The following is a 22,094-nucleotide window of genomic DNA, read 5'->3' on the forward strand; positions in this document are numbered from 1 at the left end:
ACAGTTGAGGGAAGTGGGTATGTTTAACCTGGATAAGAGGAGACTGAGAGGAGATGTAACAGCCATCTTCCAAGCTTGTTGTCTCCTCTGGAGACTAGGACCCAAACCAATAGCTTCAAGTTACAAGAAAGGAGATTCTGAATAAACATCAGGAAGAACTTTCTGATGGTAAGAGCTGTGTGACAGTGGAAGAGACTCCCTCAGAAGGTGGTGGACTCTCCTTCATTGGAGGTTTTTAAGCAGAGGTTGGAATGTCGTCTGTCATAGATGCATTAGTTGAGATTCCTGCATTGCTGGGGGTTAGAATAGATGACCTCTGGGTCCCTTCTAACTCTATAATTCTATGATTCTATTACTCCCTTTTAGAAAGATAGACAGAACTCTGAATTTGATCATGCTTTTTTCCTTTCTTTCAATGTGAAATAAGATGCGGTTAACACAGCATGAATGCATTTTGCAGTTTGTTGCCCTTGCACAGATTATGTCAATCACCAACCTATTTACTAGAAAAGAACTGTTAAACAAACACAATTTGCATGCCTTTGCTTATGAGAATCCAGTTATTAGCTACAACAATGTTTTAGGAAGAATCAGTGTCAGGCAAACTCAATGTTAAACTGATTCTCTTTTTTATTGTTCTTTGCTCTCCCCCCAAACATCTTACAATTGCCTAAATGTAAGATTGCACATGAAGCTGCAGTAGACTTAACTGGGCCACTGGGCCCAGTGTTGTCTACCCCAACTGTCAGGGGTTCCCTAGAGTCTCAGGCAGATGCCTTTCCCAGTCTAATAATGTGAGTCTTTAAATGGAAATGCTGGTCACTAAAAATGGAACTTTCTATAGGCAAATCATATGAGCATTGGATAGTCCCTTTCCAACATTTAAGAGCCTCTTCAATGACCCAGGAAACTTAGTCAATTCTCATCTGTACCAGCCAACATTAGTAACTTTTAATTGAGGGGGCTCACATTGAGGCTGGCACAGAAAGAGTTCCTTTTCCAGTCATGTATTCATCTTCTGCCCGTTAATGTAGTTTTACAATACAAAATCCTACCTATACTGTATAGAAGCACCATGCACTTTAAAGGACAGTCAGCGGTAAAGCCCTATATATACTAAGGTTTTTTAAGGGAGCAAATAATTTATTTCAGATTGACTATCATAAATGAAAACAAATCCTTAGTTATTTTCCCAATGTTATTTAATATGGATTAGACACTTAAGCACTGTTTTGCTCCGACACAGTGTTAAGAATGTTTCTTACTAAATGTTCAGAGAAAACGTTGCTAACTATGCTTTCACTATAAAAAAAATCAAGTTAATCAACATAGGAAGAGCACTACTGGATCAATCCAAAGGCTTACGTAGCCCAGCATTCCATTCTTACACTGGACTATCAGATGCTTATGAATCCTGCCAGAAGGAGCTGAGTCCATTGGGAATTCAGAATCACCAATACAAAATCCTATAATTCAAAATAATTTAATCCGAGATCATTGAAAGTACATACAAATGTTCACCAAAGGTGATCTTAGCAGGATCTGTTCTTCCACAATAAACACCTACCTGCAACACAGCCAAGCTGCTAGGTTAAAAATCAAGAGATGGGGTGGTGGAGGTAAAGAGGAAGAATAGAGAAAAGAGGCAGATCAATTCTTAGTGAGTTTACTTTCTCTCCTTCTCACCAGTTTGGCAATCTTCCCATCTGTCAATATATTGCTTTTGGTTTTAAAAGAGATCTGGGAGAAAGCAACAGTTCAAACATAAATGAAAAGGGTACAGTTCCTTCCCTTTGTTTCCTGCAAGAATGAACAGAGAAGCTACGTAAGTGACTCAAGCAGGTCTTAAGATGGTCACTGGAGTAGGTCACTAACCCAGCTTACAGGTTCTGTACTATTCAAAGCTGCTCACACTAAAGTAGCACACCAGCATCCATACATCATCACTTACGCATGCTAGAACTCACCTCCACGTAAGGTTAAGAGACCCACTCGAAAGTCACTAATGACCCATCAGAATGTATATGCAACTCTAGAATACTTGGCACACACTTATTCAAGCACACTGCTTACTGAGAAAATTCAGAATTTAACAGAAAATACAAATATACGAACTTGAGTCCATTGTGCTGCCTGAAACTGCAGCCAGTTATTCTACAAAAGTTGTATGTGATAAACTGAATGGATTGCTGCCATCAAACAAAGAGGCATCTTCCTGGTTAAAATATGCAAGGCAGTGTAGCAGAGATGAAAGGACAGGGTGTGTTTGTTTGCCCTGCCTACAATTCCTGAGCCTTTTCCACTTCCCCTCATTCACAGCTAAGGAAGCTGTTTAGGCTTGCAATTTTACTTAAACATATATCTACTTCAAAACAGTTAAAACCCAGAAAGAGCTTTCAAAGAAAGGAGATTCCTTGTGCACTTTCAATAATGCACAAACTTTGGGTCTCACTATACTAGATGCGACAGCAAAAAGAGGACCTAAGCAAGCAAGCAAGGCAAGCAGTTTTCTATACTATATGGAAGCATGGTTCCACATACTCTGCATGAATAGCAGCTACAGCAATTCACATCATTAAAGATTCAGATGGTTCTTTTGCTCTACGCACTTGGATCTAGCTGTCAACATTTGTTAAAACAGTAACTCCCCACAAGTGTATTAAAGCCCTTTAACACAGTTTGTAGACTGCAATGAGCTTGTCTACCAAGGATGCACCCTTTTACAACCAAGTTTAATAAGCTATCCCTAGGTTTCAAGTTCGGCCAGCAGAGTATCCCTTCCCCCACAGTTTTTCTAGTTTCTGAACACCTAGCCCATAACCTCAATTGTGGAGGATTTCACCTCTTCTCTACTGGCTTCAGTTAGTTTTTGAAACTGGACCATACTGGTCGTATTCACCCATGTTGCTAAGTCAAGTGGAGTTTGTCTGCCTTGATCATAACATGCTCATACTTTGTGCCGGTGTACCTAGGTCAAGCTCTTCCACCTCATTCCTCCCTTATGAGTGGAGAAACAGACCGCTGGAAGGCTGGCTTAGTGTTGGATCCGAACCAGCACTTGTGATTTGTTTCTCTTCAAAAAAACATAGTCAGGAAGCCTAGAACAAACATTGGCCTTAGGCTGGTTTCTTTGAAAAGCATAAAGCCACAAGCACTACTTTGAGCATAATGTTAAGCCAGCTACTCCATAGTTTGTCTGGGGACATATTATCTGGGGACCTATTAATCTGGGGATATTTATAGTACAGAAACTCACATTGGTCTTTATGGCAATGGTGGCGCTGTGGGTTAAAGCCTCAGCGCCTAGGGCTTGCCGATCGAAAGGTCGGCGGTTCGAATCCCTGCGGCGGGGTGCGCTCCCGCTGCTCGGTCCCAGCGCCTGCCAACCTAGCAGTTCGAAAGCACCTCCGGGTGCAAGTAGATAAATAGGGACCGCTTACCAGCGGGAAGGTAAACGGCGTTTCCGTGTGCGGCTCTGGCTCTGGCTCTGGCTCTGGCCAGAGCAGCGATGTCACGCTGGCCACGTGACCCGGAAGTGTCTCCGGACAGCGCTGGCCCCTGGCCTCTTGAGTGAGATGGGCGCACAACCCCAGAGTCTGTCAAGACTGGCCCGTACGGGCAGGGGTACCTTTACCTTTACCTTAACAGATACATGTTCCTTCCTTTCAGCCACAGAAAGCAATTATTAGGCAAAAACGAGAGAGGTAGGTTGTTTAAGTGTACAAATAGTAAAGTCAGGAACAGACAGGTCACCCATGTTCTCTTCCCCAAATACTGCATTTGCAGATAAATTATTGCAATGCGGTTCATCGGGAAGAGGGGAAGAGAAGCAAAGCGAAACATTTCAAGCCTACAACAGAGATTGCAGTATCTTGCAGCAATGTGACTCTGGAAGGAAGCTGTTCATCTAATTGATCACAAGGATATTTTGATTGGCTGCCAAATGGCTACATGGGCATGTTTGGTTCCAGGGACTCTGCAGCCTCATCACAATAGAGGTGAAGTGGGCAACATGTCACTCTGCAAGCAGACCATCTGGATGCAGTTAATTGCTATTCTGAAGTCAAATGCAGAGTGTAGCCGTTTTGTCTTCAGAACTGGTGTTCAAGGTCACAGTGATCTATACTGACCTTCAACTATTAAGTCTTTTAAATGCTACAAGTTGCAGAAGATCAACTAAGTCTCACTGCTTTTTTGGAGAAATAAACTCATGGGGAAAGGTCGGTACAAGTCAGGCAAAGTTTAACAGTTAAAAGAACGCTTAGGATTTGTAGAAAAGGGTGTGGGTGTGGGTGTAAATGATACTCTAGTAGTTAGTGGGCATTACCATACCAATCAAGATAGCTTCCCCACACATGGCATGACTGAGGACACAACTCTACTCCCATTAGTATAAAAAAACTGCCCGTGACAACAGCCACCATGGGACTAAGCACTAACATCACTTAAAAGAACACCCTGCCTTCAGGACAAAGGCATTCAGAATTCAAACAAGATGAAAAATAATGGAAAAGATAAGGCATAACAAAAAGAGTAGAGAGGGATGAAGTGAGGATAAGAGTTGTTATGAGAGTCCAGAAACCCTTTGTAAGAAATGGGGAAAAGGAGAGAACTGGCATGACTGGGGTGTACACATACTCCTTATAAAATAAGCTAGACAGGCTCCCTGCTTGTTGTCCTTCCACAGACAGGTGAAGACTTTCTTTTTCCAAGAGGCTTTTGGAAACTGACTGCTTTTAATGAAAGGGCTGGTGCAGTGCTGTTTTTATTGTAATTATTGGTATGGTTTTAATATATTTTATATACGTATATAGTTTTAATTCTATCAAGGTTTTGTTGTTTTATCATTATTATTTTTTCAATGTTTTTAGTGGTTCTAATTTTTATCTGTAAGTCGCCTTGAGTCCTGTCAGGACAAAGGCAGGTTATGTATAAATAAATAAAAGAATAAATAGCCGCTTAGTACAGGCAAAGGCAGGCGCTAGACATTGAGGGGGGTAATTGTGAGACAGAATGAAGTTAGAACCCTTGTATTAGTATATCACACATTAACTGGTCTCCTTCAGTTATAAATGCAACTTAACAGAAGTCATGAGGGATCTGTCTCATGAAGAAAAAGGACAATGGATCTACTGATCAAAATATGATGTCTGCAAGATACAACAAACTCGTGAGGCAACCTAAAGGCTAAAAGATTGATTGTGGCATAAGCTTTTCATTGGCAGCCATGAAACTCCACTACCCCTCTGGAATGTGTTAACAGGAATCAGAACTGTTCTCTGATCATGGGAGTGCTTATTACATATTTCAGGTTTTCTTTCCTTTTTCTTCTTAAAGCCTACAAATCACAAGCTTTATGATAATTTGTGTCTGGGCTTAAGCAGGCATATTAAAGAGCTCCTTTGCTGCAAAGAATTTTTTCTTCCTGCGTGTTCACACATATTTCAGGTCACAGCAAATCTGTTTGCTGGTGTTCAACAGCAATGCAAGAGATGGCTATGTATGCATCTTATCTGGGAAATGACTAGGGCATTCTGACACTGGGCAGACTGAAGAACAGCACCTGCCCAAGAAGGCTCTTCCCCACCTCTTTTGTCCATATGCTAATTCCAAAAGCAGCTGTGCATGAGAGTGACAGGCTGCCTGGCATTTGACTTGCTAAGTAAAGCAACACTTCATATGCAAAGGGGGGGGGGGATATGGGGGAAGGGAGAGAAAACAGGCTTATGAAGCATGCTAAATGGAAACAAGATACATAAGAAATTATACTGCTCCAGAAAACCCTGCTTTCACCACCAGTAATTGCCAAAATACCTTTGCTAGGTCCCCCTTCTACCTGCTGCCAGAAAATGGAAATGTGATCTATTTGCTTGATGCAGTGTAACCTCTCTTACATTGCAGGAGTAAATGAACCCAATGCCTTCTTGTCTTTCTCCTACAACCGAACTAGGATCTCAACAAGTTATGGTTTATAAAAGCAACTGATGAGCAGCAGTTGGAAGCTGGGATAGGAATGCTAGGAGCCATGTGGCTCCTGGGACCTAGGTTGTGGGCACCAACACAAAATGTCTAGCTGCCTTTTTTTTCCGCTGCGGGGGGGGGGGGGGGGAGTTGCCAAGAGAATCAGGGGGTCTGCAGGGTAGTGCAGCAGCAAAAGACGTGTCTTTTGCTACTGCATTATCCTTCCAAACACCTGATTCACCAGGCAGCACAAAAAAGGTGCATTTTTTGCTGCGCTGTGCCTGGCAGACGAGCTGACTGCAGCCAGGCAGCTGGAGATGCTAAGCACCAAGTGTGGCTCCTGGACATCTCCATCCAGTCGCAAAAGATCAGTTGCCAATTTAGACTAAGCTACACAAGCAACACCACACTACACAACTTTCTATGTTAAGTGAAAAAGTCCAGGACAGTGCATAGCAAACCTGGTAAAAATAATGACAAAAGGGTATCCACCAAATCTCCACCTGCCTGTTTTTTTAAGATGTATTATGTGAAAACTTTTTAAGATGTATTATGTGAAAACTTAATTAAAATATTTTTTAAAAAACATAACGCCACCGACCTCTATAGAGTAAGTTCCTGTTTACTTCTAAAATGGCTGCATCTTCCCTCAAGAGGCCAATAAATTGGCAGAACCATGCATTGTGTCCACACATGATTACCTTTCAGATACTGGCCTTTAAAAATTATTTTTAAAGTTCAGAGAGGAGGGAATCCTAGAAAGTAATATTTGTTGCTATGAAGGCAGCAATAGCTCATCACTCATTGGGTAAAAGAAAGCACAGAGGAGAAGCAGAAACAAGAGAAAAAAATACCAAGGGCATATATGGAACTTGCCTTTGCTGTATCCAAGACACTGGGACAATTCTAAGCGTTTACTTTCCAAAACCAGTTCACTATATTAAAACAATGCAAAAGCAGGATCTAAAAGTGGAGAAGTTGTCCTATCATAACCAAAAAAAAGTAGAAAACATGGCAATTGAGAGATTGTGGGATGTAGTGTAGAGGCAGGGAAAGAAGGATTGTCTGAGCATGTTATTTACAGAAATACAAAACCTTAATAAGGTGCAAAGATGAGTAGCTGCCGTGCCTTGTCTCTTACATTTTATTATTTATTTTTTAATAAAAATGTTTATATGTCACTGTACCATAAAAATGTATCACAGCGGTTTATAGCAATATAAAAACACAAAACTAGATAGTAAAAGCACAAAGTTAAAAGAAATAGTTGTAATAAACAAACAAACAAAGAATATAATGGCATACAGCAGGTTGACCTGCCTCTTCCACACCAGGATGCAAAAGAAAGCAACAGGTTTCCAATGCCTTTCCTTAAGGATGAACTCTAAATCCCTTGTTCTTAAGTATTCATGTCAGTATTTTTTATTTGGTTTCTATTCTTTTCCTTCCCATTTTTACTATGCTTGAGCACAGTTTTTTCACTTTCAAAGTAGGCTTACTAATGGATTCTTTCCCAAAGGTCAAACAGCTGAATTCAAGAGTCATGGAGGCCCTGGCTGCTTGACAAATGTTCCAGCTGGGTATCTGCCATGAAGAAGCCTTCCACTGCCTGAAGAGTCAAGTGCTGCGCTTCATTATCCTCTGCACAGTACCAAATGCTTCAGAGCAAAGGACCCAAAATTTCACACACACGCCTCTAGGCCACACACTGCAAGTGCACAGAGCATCACAGATGCAGGAACTTTTAGACAAAAACCACTATCAATCAAGAGCAGAGGGCTGTGGGAGCTGGGGGGGAAATGTGAAGAAAACAGCCTTTTGTTCCCTCTCTGTCATTGGAGGATTATAGAAAAAAGGGAGAGAGTCAAGTGCAGGTTTTCAGGGCTGTACATAAAAAGCCCATTCATCAGGTGATAAAAGTCACATGCATTTGATTGTGTCAGTTTAACAAAGTCACAGTGAGAACCATTTCTTTAGGAGATATCAGTGACTGAAGAACAGCAGGGAGAACAAAGACACTCCAACCATTCAAATAGCAAAGGGCAAAGGAAGATAAATGCCATGAAGGAGGCCAGACAGTTCGGCACAGGGCAGAAAAAAGCACCAACAGCTTAAGAAAACGTGAATATTCACTAGAGCAACTTTTGCCAACCTGGCGCCCTCCATACATTTAGGACTAAATTTCCCATTGGTCCCAGCCAGCATGCTGACTGGGCAAAATGTCAAGTGGGCACTAGGTTAGCAAAGGTTCCTCCACAGTGAAAATAAAAATGTGTACAATAAATAATCCAACTATCATTTGCATGCCTGAAGACAGTCTGAATTATCACCTGGCACCCCACAGGCTTTCTTTCTTGGAGAAGTACTCCAATACCACTGTGGAAAAGATGTGCTTTCCTCCATCAGAGGGAAACAGACACAAGTAGGGTAAATGTGATCCAATAAGCGTCACTCAGCTTTAAAACAGGAAGCCTTGCTGATTTCAAAACATATTTTAAGTAAACATGCTGAGCATGACACACTTCAGAATAAAAACTTGCCAAACTATTTCTCCATAGAAAAAGGAACTGAACACACAAGCAGTACCAAATACAAATGCATTTCACAGTGCTTAGACACGCAATGTGAATAACTGACATTTCCTTTTTCAAGAGTGTTTTGTTAAGTGCCTGAACATTAACAGAAAAAATGCCAATTGTTGGAATTAACAAAAAGGTGCTGATAAAAAATTCTGATACAAGAGCTTTTCATCACCATGATGTGCCCCCCCCCAAACAGACACTTCAAAGGAAACAGGTCTAGCATTGTCACAACACTGTTAATACTCATAATGCCTTACGGTTAATATTTCTGTCTTGAAGATGGATAGGCAAGATCAATTGGGAGAATTAGAGGGCCACTTTAGACCCAGCTCCCACAAGCTTGCCTTACTATCACAGACTAGCCCATTCACCTCAAGTCTCTATGGGAAGGATCAGCAGCAGCAGCTAGCATCACTGTGCATGTGCCATTTATTCTGGGTCGGGCCTGTGAAGGAGCAGCACAAAGTGATTATGCAGTGGCAAAGTGAAGAAAGGAAGCAGTGCAGATAAATTTTCAAGGAGGAAGGAGGAAGACAACATAATAGCATGGGCCAGGTATAAGGCAGCTTTTGATTTGATGTTCCTTCCTAAAGTTGAAAACCTTCTGTAACCCCTCACTTCGGCTGCCTACTAAAATCGTAGATCCAGAATCTCTTACTTAATGGTGTATTTTTCATTTGATAATGAAGGGGGAGGGAGGAAAGAGAAAGAGGATTAAGAGTGCCCAATCCTATGTATTTCACTCAGTAGTAGGTTATGCTGAATTCAAGGCAGCTTACTCTCATTTGTGTGCAAGATGGGAGGCGAGGGAGGGGGAAGGAGGGTTCTGAGCATTATTTTCACTTGAAAATCCTGTGACACTTCCAAGTATAGCAGATCTACAAGACCAAGGTTCTGAAAATGCCTGAACAGTATTTAATAATAATGGTTCTGTTCTGAGAGTGCCTGTTGGAATCATGCATAGGATTAGGTTGCAAGAATATCAAAATGAAGCATGCCTGCTTTCATTCTTTCCTTTTGTACTAGTAAGTATCAGATACTTTCACTTGAGCTAATCAGTGTGGGGAGGATCTATCCAAGAATGGAGGGTTGGTGAGAACTTCTAAAAGGTATCCTTTCTGCACTTAGAACAATATAAACAATAATAATCACTGTAACCAGGTTTTATGTAGTAATTTTAGAGCTTGGTGTTAATAAAACCAAGGGCCTTCTTGGTGGCTGCTCCCAGACTTTGGAACCCCCTACCTAGAGCAGTTAGGCTGGTTCTATCCTGGTTGTCTTTCCGCCAGCAAGTGAAGACTTTCTTGTTCCAACAGGCTTTTGGGAAATGACTACTTTTAATGAAAGAGCTAGCACCGTGCTATTTTTATCGTAATTATTTGTATAATGTTAATAGATTTATATATGTATATAGTCTTAATTCTATCAGTGTTGAATTGTTTATTATAGATTGTTTTTTCTATGTTTTAAACAGTTCCTATTTTTATCTGTAAGCTGCCTTGAGAGTCCCGTCAGGGGAAAGGGCAAAGTATAAATAAAGTAACACAGGTGTAAACTGTGTTACCGTACAAGCAGACCACTTCAGTGTATGGTTTCATCAGAAGATGCAGCTAGTAATCAAAACTAGCTCTGTCGCTAAGCAGCCACTCCCAGTAGTGACTGGATGTGGTAAAAGAAAAAGAAAGAGTAGATCCCACAAACCAAAAGCTTGCCCCCTCCATTTGAAGCATCTGTTCCTTTGTGTAAGTTTGCTTTCTCTAACTACTAATTCGGTGCTTATTTCCTGTGCTCTTAGCCACTTCTTTTCTGCACCTGCACAAAATGTATTAGTAAGGATGGGTACATCCAGTCCATTTTCACCACCAAGTGTGACAGGAATGCAGCCAAAACATGTCACTGACCACTGTATTTACCAGATCAATTCTGTTTAAACCAGTCATATAAATCTACACTACTACAGCCTTGTTAGTAGTATTCATAGTACAAGCTACCAAGTACTATATAAAAAAGGTAAAGGGACCCCTGACCATTAAAGTCCAGTCGCGGACGACTCTGGGGTTGTGGCGCTCATCTCGCTTTACTGGCCAAGGGAGCCGGCGTTTGTCCGCAGACAGCTTCCGGGTCATGTGGCCAGCATAACTAAGCCACTTCTGGCGAACCAGAGCAGCGCACGGAAACACTGTTTACCTTCCTGCCGGAGCAGTACCTATTTATCTACTTGCACTTTGACATGCTTTCGAACTGCTAGGTGGGCAGGAACTACTATATATACTCTGGCCTTAAAGCTTCAAAACTCAGCAATCTAAAGTCACCCAGATAACAGTTACCCACAGAACAGACTCTTAAAAATCGTTCATCAGCCAGTGAACTATTTTCATTCTTAGAAGTTGCACAACAGGCTTTAAATGAACCCTACATCAAAGCACTGGCATTAGACATATTGTTAGAAACAGAACCTGAAGCCAGTTACCTTTTTTCCTTTACAAAGTTTTTAGGCAATTCCACATACATGTAATATTTGTTTATGCCAATGTATTATGCCACCCAAACCTTAGCAGTGGTCCCAAACAGAACTTAAAGTCAGAGTGAACTTACAAAAGTTCTTATACTTAATTACATATCATACAAAAATATATGTTCTCTTCTGATTTGGGGGAAGGAGGAAAAGGGGAATTTCCTGTAATGATTAGAAAGCCAATTACATTTATAAAGCACCTTATAGTCATTATGATACTGACTGCTAAACCATCAGCCTAGGAATGGATTTAAATGATACCATTAACACTCCTGCCTGGAAGTAAACAGACCTTCTAAATCACTTGGCTGAGTGTTGGAAAAACTAGGATAGGATCATTGGACTGCTTTATGTGTGTGTTTATATATTGGTACATCAACTAGAACTGATACAAGGAAGCTAAATTGAAGGGTTATTGTTTCTTGGGTTTTTTCCCAATCACACAACTGAAGGAGGTACTGTTCTACTTGCACCCTGTGTTCATACGTGGAGGCCAAACCAAACACTCTTGGATCCAACAATCTTCTTGGATTCCTAGGTAGCTGCCTGTGACAGAGGACTTTACAGCAACTTTGGAGGTAGACTGATTGTGGCCCTCTCTCAAAACCCTTACAACTTATTATAAGCCCTGGTAATCAGTTCACCTTCTTTTGAGATTCTTGTGCAGGGTCGTCCCTGGAGACAGTTCAAGAACTTCAGTTGCTCCAGTACACAGTGGTAAGACTTGTCAAGATTCTCCAACATGAAGCATATTTGACACACACAGTAACAGAACCACTAGTTATCTCTTCATTTCTGGGATAAATTCAAGATGCTGGGGTGTAGTTGTTTTTAAAATCCCTTAATGGCCTGGGTCTTGGACACTGTGGAATTGCCTTCTCTGATAAGAACCATACCCCTATAATTGTTAACTTATCCCTAAGTTGTTCAAGGAGGTTTGATGCAACTCCCTGGCTAGATTTCTGAGTACCAATTATTATTTACCTTTTCCAGTTCAGAAGATTCAGGTGGCTTTACTAGGAGGGGCCCCTGCTCACTGGATTGGTCACTATCAAGGATTTCCTGCCCAGCAGGATCGGGCATGTGTCCCTTCCTGAGCCGTAGTGCTGGCTCCAGAATGCTGCCATTCCCGAGATCCGTTGATTCGTTCATGAGACCAGGGTCTTCTCAAGAAAGGTTCTTATTTTCTCCGGCAAGAAGCGATGACAGATTGGCTAGTCCTGAAAAAGGAAACAAAACTGTCATTGATAAACATGCCAGCTTATAATTACGTTAACATCCAACTTATAGTCACTTTTGAAGATGCTGAAAGGCAGTCATAGAGAATTCACATTTCCCTAGGACTGAAGTAAATAAGCTTTAGAGGAGCATCTCTGGTGTTATGAAAGGTAAAAATTACCAATTCCATGATTCAATTTAAATACAGAGCTTTGTAATATGTAGCACCAATCCACTGCAAAGCAATGTGGATATTGTTCACTGCAAACCCTATCTTGACATTTGTTTCTCAGTTAAGCATGATCACAAGACCAGAGGTTACAGCACAAGGTTCTGTCAACACACCAAAGCATGTGTCTTATACACCTCCTAAAGGGAGTGAAGACTACCAAAAACTAGTCAGAAATACTTGTAAATGTCATCATTTTGATAGGAAAATCTTGTACTCAGCTGACATAAGCTTCAACAATTATCTTGAATGGTCTCCACTTCTGTATTGTATGTGCATGTCACAAATGGAAGACAAAGGTTTTGCAGAGACTTTATAGCTGGTAACTAATCTTCAAACTTTAATTAGTAAGAAGCTTTAACAGATTAATCAGGCAGGGCAATTTTAATGATGAGTCAGGGAAGACACCTAGCCATTGTTCAAGGTTGTTCTTGTGTACAGTAAGCCTGCAATTTATATGGGGCCATGATCTGGGGATCACACCTAAAGCCAAAATTGCCTTTAGTAAAAATCCACTGGGTTCAGTTGCAAGTGGGATTGCCAAAGCCATTATTCCTGAAACCCTGCCCCCTTTCTGCCATGTCATACATAAAGCTGAATGTGTGTACATTGCAGGCTTGCTGTATTAACATACTGGAATAAAAAACTAAATACAGAAAAAGGCCTTTTACATTGATGGACAGCTTTTGTATTTTAAGTTTTCTCTCAAGTCTTATGGCTCTACATAAAAGGTTCAAATGCTCTAACAACAGGACATTACTGTAACCAGAGCACTAATAAAAGCAGCAGCATGCACTACATTCAAAAAGCAGAGAGCCCTTAGAGAATCATGCAATTCACCAAGATGCTTAACTATTTTATATAAAAACAACAACCATCAACCTTTCTTCTGCAAATAAAGACCAGTCTCCTGGAGGAAACTTTAATGCCTGACATACTAATACCAAGCATTCCTAGGTCTTTCGGCTTTATGGAGAGGAGCCCATCTGAGGTCACTTTCAATGTAACAATGAGAATGCGTACAGTTCCTTTTTGTCAATGGGGGAAGTAACACTTTGCTAACAAAGAGACATCAGTAATACCAAGACTCCAGCAGACAGAATGTGTGTCCCCAACAGCTGCTCTTTGTTACCTGTAAACTGCTGATAAACACAATAGCTGAGTTTTTCAAACAGCAAATTGCCTAGGCAGACAACAAACTATTAACAAAGAAAAAGGTGTCCAGGGACTAGTAAAATTCCAGAGTTGTCTCCAACACAGAACTTACATACAACATGGCCTCTGATAAAATGCAATGGCAATATGGACAGCCAGTGTGCCTGGCTGTTAACCAGAAGGTTAGTGGCTCAAGCTCACCCACCCAGGGATGGCTATGGGCAGGATTTCTGCATTGTAGGGGGTTGGACTAGATTATTTTTGGGGTTCCTTCCAACTCTATAATTCGTGTTTGAGGTTTCTTTTGAGAGCCAGGAGATTATTTACAGAACATTTCTTAGTAGTGTATAGTGTCTGTCTGTCTGTCTGTCTGTCTGTCTGTCTGTCTCTCTTTCACACACACACACACACACACACACACACACACTCAAGCCCTGTCAACTCACACTGGCCAGGGCGGAAGGTGGGTCGAGTTTCACTAGGACAGCACCAGGGCTGGTGTAGCTGAGGATCTCTTGGAGATCTGCAGAACTTTGGATCCAAAGCCTTCAGCATTCCATTTCAGGGCTTTCTTGTTAGCTATTACCTTTCTGCCAGATAATGTCAGCAGTAAATAGAGGTGCATACAATATTTAACCTTTAGTACTAGAAGCACATATGCACCTTTGGTCATGGAAATGCTCTTCCGTGTGCCACAGTCATTTTAAGTTATACAACCAAGGATTGTAGCAGCAGATAAGTAAGATTACATCACCCATGTTAACTGAAACACATGGCTATAAAAACACCAGCTCTCCTTTCCACAAATTTGTATGATTGGTAGAAGGAATGTACATTGAAAAGTGTTACAAAAATGCTTTCCTGTTCCCTACTTTCTGTTAACAGTTACTGCCATTATTGACCATTAGGGGAAGAGAGTATAAGCATCTTAAAACTCAACTAACTAGCTATCTTAATACCACAGTGATGCAACCAGAGCAACTTCAGAGTATGCAACAACAGACCTTGAACAACTGGTTCAGACATATACAGCAATTAAAGGGTGTGACTGTCCAGCAATGTAGCCATTATAGACTAGTAGCTTTTTCATGTGGAATCAGATATAGAACTGTGTTTGCTCTGCTTACAAGTGTGAGGTCATGTGCTAATTTTAGTTATAACTTGGGTTTGCAAATTCAGAGTTGCAAAAGGTCTGCCCTTTGTACTTTTTATGCAGTAGAGTTACACAAGAGATAAGATATGTGGTTTATATAATAGATTTCTCAGACAATTAGAATCTTGTATGGAAGAGGGCTGAATCACAAAGCTAAATACACAAGTTAATATTAGTATAAGTCATGTCCATTGGTACAGGGTGAACCATATAATGTCATTCTAATATAATGTTACAGTTGAAGAAGGGCATTCTTGAAAATATATTAAGTGATGCTATCTGAACATTAATCCCATATGCACATTCCAGATCAAGATAAGAATCAATTGGTGCACTAAAAAAAATGCACTTTAGGCAGCATAAATATGGCATGGCTGTGAGCAATGACCCCAATGGAAGATTCACAGGCATGGCCTGACAATATTCCTCATAGCAGTGGTTTTCAACCAGTATGCCGTGGCACCCTGGGGTGCCTTGAATGATGGTTAGGGGAGCCGCAGCAACACTGGTCTCTGTCCCCCTTTTCTTCCCACCCTCCTCTGATGCCCCCTCGCATCTCTGCCTCCCAAAGGCTTGCACAACTGTTTATTGCAGTAGCCCTGGTTGTAAGCTCCACAGGCAAATGGTGCCTCTGGGAGGCACCTCTCTTTGGGGCAGTTCACAGACCAGGGACTGTGGAAGCTGCTCAGAGGTCTCCCAAAGAGAGGGGAGAGGAGAGGAGATGGAGGGAACACTCCACAAGGGAGGGTATTCAAAAAAGGGTGAGAGGCTGCCAGCTCTGCAAGCAAGCGGTGACATAACTGGGCTCCTGAGACCCACAGGGGTGCCACTGCAAGCATGTAGTTGGCTAAGGGAGCAGTGGACTCAAAAGGGTTGAAAACCTCCACCTCAGAAGTTTCAGGCTCTCTTGTTTTGTGTATATAAATGTTTGTGGTCACAGTGAAAGATAGTTCGTTGTGTATCTATCAAAATATATCCCTCCTAGCCTTCTAGTACAAATATTTGCAGCAAGAGTCAATATAGGCTGTCAAAGTTATAATCATAAAAACGCAAAAGAACTATAATTTTGAATCACTCCTCTAGCCTTCAGAACTACTCTGTCTGACTGGTATCAAATCCCAAATCCTGTCGATTTTTCTTTGCTTCCCAACCCAAACTCCTGTTTCAGTATGCCAATAGTTCTGTGGGGACACAAATACAGGGGGGGGGGGCGGCGGCGGAATGTTGTTATACTTGAACTCATGCTATCTATTGGATGATATTTAACTACATGATTGATAAATGTTGAGATTTACAATTAAGAGTGGTTGCAGTTCTGTATTACTACTCTCTGTAGCTAAACACAGAACCTATTTCATTTAAGTACCAGGGCAGACATAACACGGTCATGGCACAACATTTACCATTCGATCAAAACCTGTGGCATAAACATTTTCCATGACAAATGCACAGCAGTCTATAATTAACATTGTAATAACTCTAATTTAAGCATGAAACAAATATAAAGAATTACTCCATTCAGATATGATTATGTGAGCAGAAGTTTGAAGGAAAAGTATTTGTCAAGAGACAGTCAAGGTTAAGAATAGCACTCTGGTCACAGCCATGTTTGAACTGTTGACAAACGTGACTATTTTCAGAATAATAGAGCCTGAAGTACCACATAAGCCAGAGTAAAGTCAACCCTTAAGAATGCAACGTTGTCTCATTTCCTTTTTTAGAGCAGCATTTTGCTACAGAGGACACACACACAAAAAGACAAGGAGGCTTTTTACATGGGTACACATTGGCCTTAATGCAAAGATTACAACTTGGCTCAATGAGTTCCAAGAAATAATATTATCATAAAAAATAGAACTATGATATTGACAATTATCATTTGTACTCTAAGAAAGCTAGAGCATTTTGTGGGTAGTAAGTCCTTGGCAGTTGTCTATGCTCTTCAAGTAGCATAGGGCTCTTAAAATCCATTTGCTAGTCCATCAGACCAACTCAAAGATGCATACGTCCAATCATGTACATTTACATGTAAAGCAGATGAGAGATTGTGACCACTAAGGGAGACAAGCAAAATGCCAGGATTTAAAAGTTTAAACTTCTATCCAGTGGCATGCAATTTATAAAGCTAGACATTCAAAGTATGGGAGATATTGTAGATACAGCCGCCCAGAGTGGCTGGGGAAACCCAGCCAGATGGGCGGGGTAGAAATAATGAAGTTGTTGTTGTTGTTGTTGTTGTTGTTGTTGTTGTTGTTGTTGTTATAGCTCAGAAGAAACAACTGAGTAAGCCATTCCCTATTAATTTCCCTACCAGTTTTTCAAGAAATGCAACTGAGAGCACAGCCCAATTACCATATAAATACTATTTACAAATCCCATATTACAAACCATACATAAAATCTACAGAGACACTCCTGGAATAGGCTTCAAAAGTCTGTGCAACCACAGAATGTTCAGTCTGAAGTAGTTCTGTCCTACTATGACTCTGCATAGAATTAATATATGTCAGAATCCAAAGCTTATTTAACTATGCAAGGCGAAGCATTTTAGATTGTTGAATAAAGAAAACTAAGGATAGTTGATCCAGCTCAGAGCACTACAGAATCATGTTTACTCCCTACTGAACATTTAATGGCCTTGAAGGATATACAAATAAGTCAAAGGCTGTCTACATACTACATAAATGGATGTGCATTACAAGTTTTGAGACTTAGATATTCAGTAGTAGTGTAGCTTTTGGTGTAATGAATAAGAAAAATCATGCTGGAGAAGGAGAAAATGCCACTATCCTACACCACATAACCCAAAAGGCCAAAATACCAAAATTCTCTCTGGCAATTCAAAACTTTTAAATATTTGAAGTATACAAATAAGATTTCATAAATGAATAAGATCCACAATGCTACCAAACCTATCCTGCAGTTTGCACTAAGTGCTAGGTAAAACATTTAGCAATCATACCCTATCCACATTTACTGAGAAGTAAATTATACCAATTTCAACAAAAATTATTTCATGGTAAATACAAAGGACTACAGTTTAAGAAATTAAACCAGTTTAAGAAATTAAACCACAGACTGAATATTAAACTCCAATAAAACAAGACATAAGGGTAATATGAAACACAAGTGTTTCATCTATTATATGCTACACACATCCTGGCAAGTAGAACTTTCAGAGTTTCTTACCCCTGCTATCTTGACAAACAGATACAGGCAAGATGTTGTTCTTTAACCCAGTTCAGGGAAAACTGATCTTGGCATTCACCAAGTGGAAGAGATTACCAACCCATGCATAGATCCTTCAGGAGATAAAAGCCAAAACTCCACCTACAGCAAAACTGCATTGGATGCCAAGCTGCTTTTCCCCTACAATATATTGGACAAGTTTAATCTCAATTTGCATACGGCATGCCCATTAAATATCACAGCTCCTTTAATAGGGCTACACTTCAAACTGAAGGTGCTGTAAGCATGTACCCAACAATTCTTTATTATATTTGTTTACTTTAATTACACCACCACAGTGCTACACAGTAATTAAAAGTGACATTGTTGTAAAACTGGTTACTTAGTTGTACAATGTGGGCTTACTTAATCCAAAAGATGCTTCTGTTGTAAACCATGAGCTTAGCCAACCAAATATATAATATCCATATCTGAAAATTACTCAATTGAAAATCTATGGACATCTTATTTTGCTCACCCAGCTCCAAGGACACAGGTAGAACCTGACAAACAGGATTGACTGAGGAAGAGAAGATATCTATATCTGTTGCATAATGCTCAAGTATATATTAGTACTTTAGAGCAGTCAAAGCAAAACAGCAAAGAGTAGTGTGGTGGGAATATGTCCCTACCTAAATACAGAGGTTTTTTGCAGTGAAGTGAGTCTCCTTTCAGAGCTGTATTTAGAAACATAGACTGTAGTCTTTGTGAATTTTAAGATGGGCTGTTCTAAGGACAATACTTCTACATCCATTTTAGAGGGATGACCCATGCATGCCCATACTACCCACATGAGGTAGGATGAGTGAGATGAGGCAGTAATGGATGTAGGACTGCCCTCTAACAACTACACCACATTGCCTAAATTTCAGGGAATGCCCAGCAGCATGATCCACTTCCTTTACTTGCCTAGGGTAGAAAAATATAGTGGTTTCTTCTGACTTTTCGTATTAGTACAATATACCGTATTTTTCGCTACATAAGACGCACCAGACCACAAGACGCACATAGTTTTTGGAGGAGGAAAACAAGGAAAAAAAATTCTGAATCTCAGAAGCCAGAACAGCAAGAGGGATTGCTGCGCAGTGAAAGCAGCAATCCTTCTTGCTGTTCTGGCTTCTGGGATAGCTGCGCAGCCTGCATTCGCTCCATAAGATGCACACACATTTCCCCTTACTTTTTAGGAGGGGAAAAGTGAGTCTTATAGAGCAAAAAATACGGTAATTCCTTGCCAGTGGTTCAGCAATGGGGAGGGGGCAGAGGAGGAGAGACCAATATTTCTTTGAGGCCTACAAGTTCTGGCAGAGTTCTCTGCTGTTAGCTTAACTATCATTCTAACAAGAATCCCATGACAGTGAAACAAGAGTAAGTTTTCCAATGCAAAAATGCTCAAAGACCAGGTGTTTACAGATAAACATGCATACAATTGAACTATGTGTTTCCACCTATTGTTTATGTAGGACTGTAGGCTGGCAAAAGCAAAATCATTTTAATTTTAACTTAAACATTTATTAGATCTTTTATTTCAACTCTGCAACATCCAAGTTAACTAAGAGGTAGACATGGCAGGCTGGGCACCTTCAGAAACAAAGTACTCAAGACATCTCAGAATGCAGAGAAGGGGCTAGAACTCAGACTGAACAGCCTTGGATCCATAAACATGCAACAAGTAATAGCTGAGTTGCAATTTCTTAGTGGAATACTTTATGCCAACTGGCCAATGTGGACTACTACTTTTTAAAGCAGGTGAGGATTTATTTCCAAAGGGAAATGTAAACACCTCTTTAAAAATGGAGGCAACACACAGACAGAAGTCCAGTGCACTGTACACATTGGTAAGCAAGCTTTTTAAATAGTGCTTGGCAAGCTCATTTTGAGTGCTTTATGCAACTAAAGTCAACAACCCTTTCACCTAAAATTTGTCCCAAAGAGTCTTCAATACTGGTGGCAAACAGTTCTAGACACTCTTGTGTAATAACACTCCCTTCCCCTGGCTATGCATACACAAGTTACTGCTTAACAATGAATAAGCAGAGCAAAGGGAGTGCAGGAGAGGCAGAAGGGGAAGATGTGAAGGTGAAAAAGCCGCCCAATCAAAAGCTGTGCCCAGCTCATACCAGCATGGCACAATGTGTGTGTGTATACAGGAGAGAGGGGGTCCCTTCTTAACTTTGAAGCCACTTTTTATGGATTTTCTCTCCCACTGCTCCCAATGGGACTGAAATAATACATTAGAGTCAGGCCTCACTTACCGTATTTTTCGCACCATAGGACGCAGTTTTTCCGTCTTAAAAACTAAGGGGAAAAGTCTGTGCGTCCTATGGAGCGAATGCGGGGGGGGGGGGGGGAGGCAAGCAGGAAAAGCCCCCAAGAGCCACACACAAGCTTCGCGCAGCTCTTGCGGGCTTTTCCCCAGGAGGGAGAAGGGACTGACGCGGCCAGTCAGTCCCTTCTCCCTCCTCTAGAAAAGCCTTGCGCAATCTCTCCAGTCGCGGGAGGCTGTGCAAGGCTAAAGAGGAAGCCTGGGCAGCGAGCGGGATCCATCCCACTCGCTGCCCGGGCTTCCTCTTTAGCCGTGCGCGCCTCTCCAGCCGCGGGAGGCTGTGCAAGGCTAAAGAAGCCAACTTTTAAAAAATCTCTCTATCTCTACCTCTTTTTCTTTTTTCGTCCTTTCTCCACCCCCTTATTTTCCTCTGGATCAGTGTTTTTATCTAGATTAACGTTTTAGTTTGGAGGGGGGAATATTATAAAAAAGGAAACTGCAGCTTTTATTTTAGTATACAATAAAAACAGATTAAACAAAACACAAGAGAAGGAACTAGCATAGAAGAAGAAGAGAAAAGGGAAAGAGGGAGGATACAAAGCCATTTACCAGAGGTAGATCTTAACCCTTGCCTCACCTGGGAGCTTCTCTGGGCAGGAATTCCCTCGGCTTAAGTGGGGTGAGGGAAGAGTGGCAGGTAGGGGGGTACCTACCTAGACAATGAAGCCACGTCTCTCCAATGAAAATTGGGTGTGGGCATTGTGTGAAGTGGCTGTGGATCTCCTGCCGCAGAAGTGTAGGACTGTATAGAGTTGGGAGGGCCACCCGAGGGTCATCTAGCCCAGCCCCCTCACAGCGTAGGAATCACAGCTAAAGAACGCCAGGCAGATGGTCCCCCAACCGCTGCTTAAAAGCCTCCAGTGGTGGAGACCCCCAACAACTTCCGAGGTCACAGAATTGCAGGGTTGGAAGGGAACCCCAGGAGTCATCTAGTCCAGCCCCGGTGGACAGCGGGCACAATCCATCCCGTTGTGCAAGGCTAAAGATGCTGCTCAAGGCTAAAGAGGAAGCGCGCAGCCTGTCCATTGCTCTTTGGGGCTGGGGGGGGGGGGAATAAAATTTTCCCCCTCTAAAAACTAGGTGCGTCCTGTGGTCCAGTGCATCCAATAGAGTGAAAAATACGGCACTTTTCCTGTGTTCTGGGAGCTTGCTGGGAGACCTGGAGGGCTTTGTACCTAGCAAGCCCAAAGCCTCCCCTGCTCCACTCCCTGCAATGTGGTGACTTACCAGGGAAGATCACCTTCATCCCTCTGCATAGGTGGACTGGGAGATCTACTGCTGGTGAAGGGTGAGTAATAATAAAAATAATAATTATACAGCCCTTGGGGTGCCTGCCCTCTATGTGAACAGGGATACAGGTATTAATAAAAATCCTTATATAATAATCCTTAGCAATATTTCACTTTCTCACTAAAAATACTTAATATTTATTCTCTTTTCACTTCCACACCTTTTCAGGTCAGCAGAATGTAGGTCATCTGATTTACTCAACAACTCTGTCATTTGAGTCAAACTGTTGACCAAGGAACACATGATGAAATCTCTCAGCTGTAAGTCTTAACAGTCTGAGCAGTGAATAAACATATGTAACACATATGGTGCAATCTTATAGTCTCTGAAAAATGCCAAAGGATGTTTTTGGAGCTCCCTCTCAGTGGTAAGAGAGGTCTGCCATTGGAAAAAGAGATCAGGCCATGCAAGCATCCTAGTTGAAAGGATCTGCAGCAGTGC

At 41.4% G+C, this 22,094-nt stretch overlaps 1 protein-coding gene and 1 long non-coding RNA gene across 3 annotated transcripts in view; one reads left to right on the plus strand and one right to left on the minus strand.

Annotated features, from left to right (window-relative positions):
* ADIPOR2 (adiponectin receptor 2) overlaps positions 1 to 22,094 on the minus strand; it is a 35,174-nt gene that overhangs the window by 10,228 nt on the left and 2,852 nt on the right. Inside the window, exons 1-2 of one of the 2 annotated variants that reach the window (XM_079992936.1) lie at positions 18,002 to 18,148; positions 12,043 to 12,278 (exon numbers count right to left, since the gene is read on the minus strand). In XM_079992936.1, the coding sequence (XP_079849062.1) occupies positions 12,043 to 12,210 (168 nt within the window). In that variant the 5' untranslated portion in view covers positions 12,211 to 12,278; positions 18,002 to 18,148. Of the gene's footprint in view, positions 1 to 12,042; positions 12,279 to 18,001; positions 18,149 to 22,094 lie in introns of those variants that run through there. The other variant, XM_079992937.1, reaches the window with a different exon arrangement.
* LOC307225378 lies at positions 3,680 to 5,415 on the plus strand. Its single transcript, XR_013842952.1, has 2 exons — positions 3,680 to 4,220; positions 5,067 to 5,415. It is a non-coding gene; the product is annotated as an uncharacterized lncRNA (long non-coding RNA).

This window comes from Podarcis cretensis (assembly GCF_951804945.1).
Source record: "Podarcis cretensis genome assembly, chromosome: 10".
Lineage (NCBI taxonomy): Eukaryota > Metazoa > Chordata > Lepidosauria > Squamata > Lacertidae > Podarcis > Podarcis cretensis.